This window comes from Buceros rhinoceros, unplaced genomic scaffold (assembly GCF_000710305.1).
Source record: "Buceros rhinoceros silvestris isolate BGI_N320 unplaced genomic scaffold, ASM71030v1 scaffold19280, whole genome shotgun sequence".
Taxonomy (NCBI): domain Eukaryota; kingdom Metazoa; phylum Chordata; class Aves; order Bucerotiformes; family Bucerotidae; genus Buceros; species Buceros rhinoceros.
In genome coordinates this window covers 70,967-75,247 of record NW_010390831.1, presented here as the reverse complement: position 1 = coordinate 75,247, position 4,281 = coordinate 70,967, and the positions used below count along the sequence as shown (strand labels likewise).

The window sequence follows — 4,281 nt, the reverse complement described above, 5'->3', positions numbered from 1 at the left end:
TCCCCAGTGCAAGACAGACAATACCATACTGGAGCAAGTTCAGTGAAGGGCCACAAAGAGGATTAGGGCTGTCTGACATATGAGACAAGGCTAAAAGTGCTTCTGGGACTCTTCAGCCTGGAGAAAAGAAAGGTCATTCGAACTTAAAAATGTGTATAAATACCTGATGGAAGGGAATAAAGAAGATGGAGGCAGACTTTTTCAGTACTACAAAGTGAAAGCACAGAGGCAATGAGCACTGATATGTAATTTCATTCATTTAAACAGGAGAAAAAATATTTACTGCTCTGTTAATTGAACACTGGAACAGGTTCCCTAGAGAGATTGTGGCATCTCCATCCTTGGAGATAATCCAAACCCAGCTGGAAACGATCCTGAGCAACCTGGTGTAATTGACCCTACTGTGAGCAGGAGGATTGGACTAGACAATCTCCAGAGGTCCCTCCCAACCTCAGATAGTCTGTGTTTCTGCGATTCTCTAACGTACTAGAAGAAATGTCTTTGTTTTACTTAAAAAATTAGGTTTCTTTCCCCAGTACTTTGTTGTTCCACTATTCAGTTGCTATAAATCAGTGAAGTTTTTAGTGTTCATTTCATCTGTCAGTACTAACATTTAGTTTGCTCTGCAGATGTCCTGTAGCATGGCAGGTGAAGAGGACTGCTTTCTGGAAGAGAAAAGATTCAAGCAGTACTGTGAAGAATTTATTAAACTTTCACAGCAGATAGGAGATGGTTGGGAGTGGAGAACCAGCAAGGTAAAATAATCATGTTAATTTTTAAGTACCCTTGCTGGCCCTTCTTTTCTGTTGACAACCAGCAGAAACTGGAACATCCTTTAAGGGGATTTAAAACACTTGAAATAAATGTTGCAAGAACAAAATAGCACATCAGTGGTTTAGACCATGAGGATTTGGCCAGTACGTGTATTGAATAGGGTTCATGAATCCAGAAACAACTGCTAGGATGGCCTAGTGCAACTTGCTGTGTAATCTGAGATGATTTCTGTTTTGATCAGCAAATGACTTTTAAGACATTATGCGGTTTCCATTTTCAGAATTCCCAGTGATGGGGAAAGTCACAGTTTTCAACAAGCCTTTTGAATGGTTGGCTGGGCTTAAAATTGAATAATAATAATAAAAAGCTATTACTTTTAATCTTAACTGCTGAGCTTTATCTGCTGGCTGTTGCTGGTGGTACCTTGTGTACTAAGCTGAGGACCCTTCTTTTATCAGAACTCTCCCTGTTTTGGTGCTTCAGATTCAGATCAATTCATCCCTTAACCTTGTCAGTGTAAGAGCAAAACGTGTTGACCTTCTTGACTATTTGACATGTTTTCCAATATTTTAATCAGTCTTGTGGATCTCCTCTGAATCCTTCCCAGTATATAAAAATCCTTTTCCAGCTGTGGACAGAACTAGACAGTGAACTTTGTATCAGTGTGAAATTCAAACCTTCCTACACAAGCAAGTGCTTGTGGTTATATGTCCAAGGATCACTTTACCCATGTAAGCTGAAATAGCGCAGAGACTTTGTTCTAGCTGTGTGGCTTTTATTGTAATATAAAATATTATGTTAGTTGCATACATCAACTGGAAGAATCTGTCTCTATGAATACTCAGTTCTCATTATTTGCTGCTTCCCCGTAACTTTCAAACCTCACCAATAATAATTACATATTGTTTCTAGGTCATTAATCAAAATTTTAAATAGCATGGGGCCAAGTCTAGTCCCACAGGACCCCATTAGAATCACTTCTTTTATGATGATTCCCTATTTTTAAAGTTACATTTGAGATCTGTGAATTAATAATTTTTTTCATCCTTTAGTGTGTGTCATTTTAGCATGGGTTTAATTTTTTAATTTCCACTGTGGAATCAACAGTTATCTTGTGCAAGTCGCAGCATGTATTGGTATGATTTCTGTGTCTATCAGCCAAACGTGCACCCTGACAAAATCCATTTTCCTTAAAAAATAACTGTATTTACTGCATATATTTGTTTATTTGCTGACTTCTATAGGACATCTTCTGTTACTTTGCTTGGGATTATGTCAAGCTGTTATGTATATAGTTACACAAATCAGCTGGTGTATAGAGTAATACTGGTACATGCTGGCTTTCTCCAAAGTTCTCTGAAACTTCCACAGTGCGCAAAGACCTGGAGAAAATGAGCAGTTCTTACGAACTGGTTCAAAAATACCTAATGATCACTAATGTCCTGCTTAACTGAAAACTTTGTGATAGCTGTGGCTTATGGCTACATAATTTGTATTTGTTCTGTAATAGTAACAACAGAAATAGTTTGAATACTTGCTTTTTCTACTTGGAATGCCTCTGTTATTTTCCATCTAATAATAAATCCTCACTGCTCTAGGACTTTTCTGCCACACTTTTTCTGATGGGTAGGCAATGTAGGTTTTCATATGTTCTCTTGCTTCTCTGACCCTTTTTCAATAATGGATGGTTTAGGCTACTTATTATCTGTGTATTTCTTTATGCTGTAGAAAATCTACGGCTCTAGTTTTTGTTGTGGTTCTTTTTTTGGTGGTTCTTTTTTTGTTTCGTTGTTTTTTCGTACTTTAATGGCTTTGTTTCCCATGCTTTCATGAATTTTGGGGACAAAAATCGTGCTTGTACCATTTTGAAATGCAAGAAGTCCTGGAGTAAACATATGCCATAATTTCTACATAAGCAGTTGTATCTTAGCATTTGTAATCCTTTCATCCCGAGTGAAACAGCATTTTAGTAAGAAGCAGGATCTTGACCTTAGATGCATTCTGTGAAGAAGTTTGTAAAAGAGTGCAAATATTAGCCAAGTGTTACAATGCTGTCTTTCTTGGAGGCAACCATTTGAAACTTTAGATTTCAGTCTAAAGCTATATTTGTGAGGATTTATTCAACAAAGAAAGATGCTTTGAGCCTCCTTTGGGAATTTAATACATGGGTCAAAGTTTGAACTTTCTGTGAAATAAGAAGCTTTGCTGGAAATAGCAGAATGAGACAGATTTTTGTTCTCACATGTAAGAAAAATAGTAAGGTTTTTTTAAATGGGTCAAGTTGACAACTCTGTTATTTCAGTGTGTTATTAAAAACTGGGCCATTGAGACCATCCATTTTCATAGTATGTAGTCTGGGAAGGAAGCTTTTTGCTAGCAAGATGTCTCATTGTTTTTTTGCTTTTTTTACCCATGTGAGTATTGTGGGTAGTTTGGGGCACTCTTAATTTTACTGACGTAATGCAGTTGGATCCCATTCCTCATTCCATATTCGCGTGAATAGATCCATTGATAGCAGTAAGACCACACAAGTAAATGAGGCTTGTAAAACTGCGTTCTGTGTTCCTATGGTTTCTGTAGAGATTAAATTTAGATGATAAAATGCTGATAGTTTTTGTGGAGCTGGCTCTTGTGGCATAAGCTCACATGGCCCAAGAAGAACCCTGTATTTATAGCTGTAAGTGAAATGTTCTAAACGATGTAATTTTTTAAATGTTTTTTCTTTCCCCCGGAAGAAAGCTGTAAAAAAACCAAAAGCACCTCTACTGTAGGACCTGATGGAGATAAACCTGAGTGCTGTTGTTAGAGATAGGTAGATAAATCTTGACCGTGAAGGCTGCCCTCTGTTTGCTCTCTGCTTTATGTTTGTTTCATACTTAGGATAATCTAGGTAATCATATGAAAAGCCACGCTAGCTCACTTTAGCTTATGACACTCACAAGACAGCTAGAGGAGAAGTGGACTCCCTTTTTGCATTAATGGGATCAAAGTCCGTGCTGAAGTATTGATTTATTTATAGGGGCAGAAGTGTACAAAATGCATAACACTGCACAGAGTGCAACAGGAGGGATGCTTCTCTTTCCTGGCACCTCTCCCCTAGCTTCTGACGTGCAGCTATCAGATACAGAGGCTCCTAACTCCACGTTTCCAGCTAGCCATACGTATTTTTTCATGACATTCAAATACTAACAAACGCAAAGGCTGTGGAGCTTGATTCCTTTCTGCTGACAAGAAGAACTGGTTCAGGGAGGTGAACGGTCTGTCCAACCCTTCTCTGGCAAAGCTCGTTGTGCCCTTGGGGCATTTTACCTCTGTGGGTGGCTGTAGTACTTTCTTTGTTACTCTTAGGGGGATAAATACCCATGCAGGTAGCTTTACTCCTACTCATACTTGCAGGAAGCTCCACAGAGAGAGACTTGGGAGTGAGAGAATTGGCTTTTCTATCACCAAGTTAGGCTTGATATTGTGACAATGACAACAGTCCATCACTGTTGTCCTCTGCATGCT

At 38.5% G+C, this 4,281-nt stretch overlaps 1 protein-coding gene across 1 annotated transcript in view; it reads left to right on the top strand.

Annotated features, from left to right (window-relative positions):
* Positions 1-629: 629 nt before the first annotated feature.
* ATG10 (autophagy related 10) overlaps positions 630-4,281 on the top strand; it is a 72,253-nt gene continuing 68,601 nt past the window's right edge. The window contains exon 1 of the mRNA XM_010139298.1: positions 630-755. Coding sequence (XP_010137600.1) covers positions 630-755 — 126 coding nt within the window. The remainder of the gene's footprint in view (positions 756-4,281) is intronic.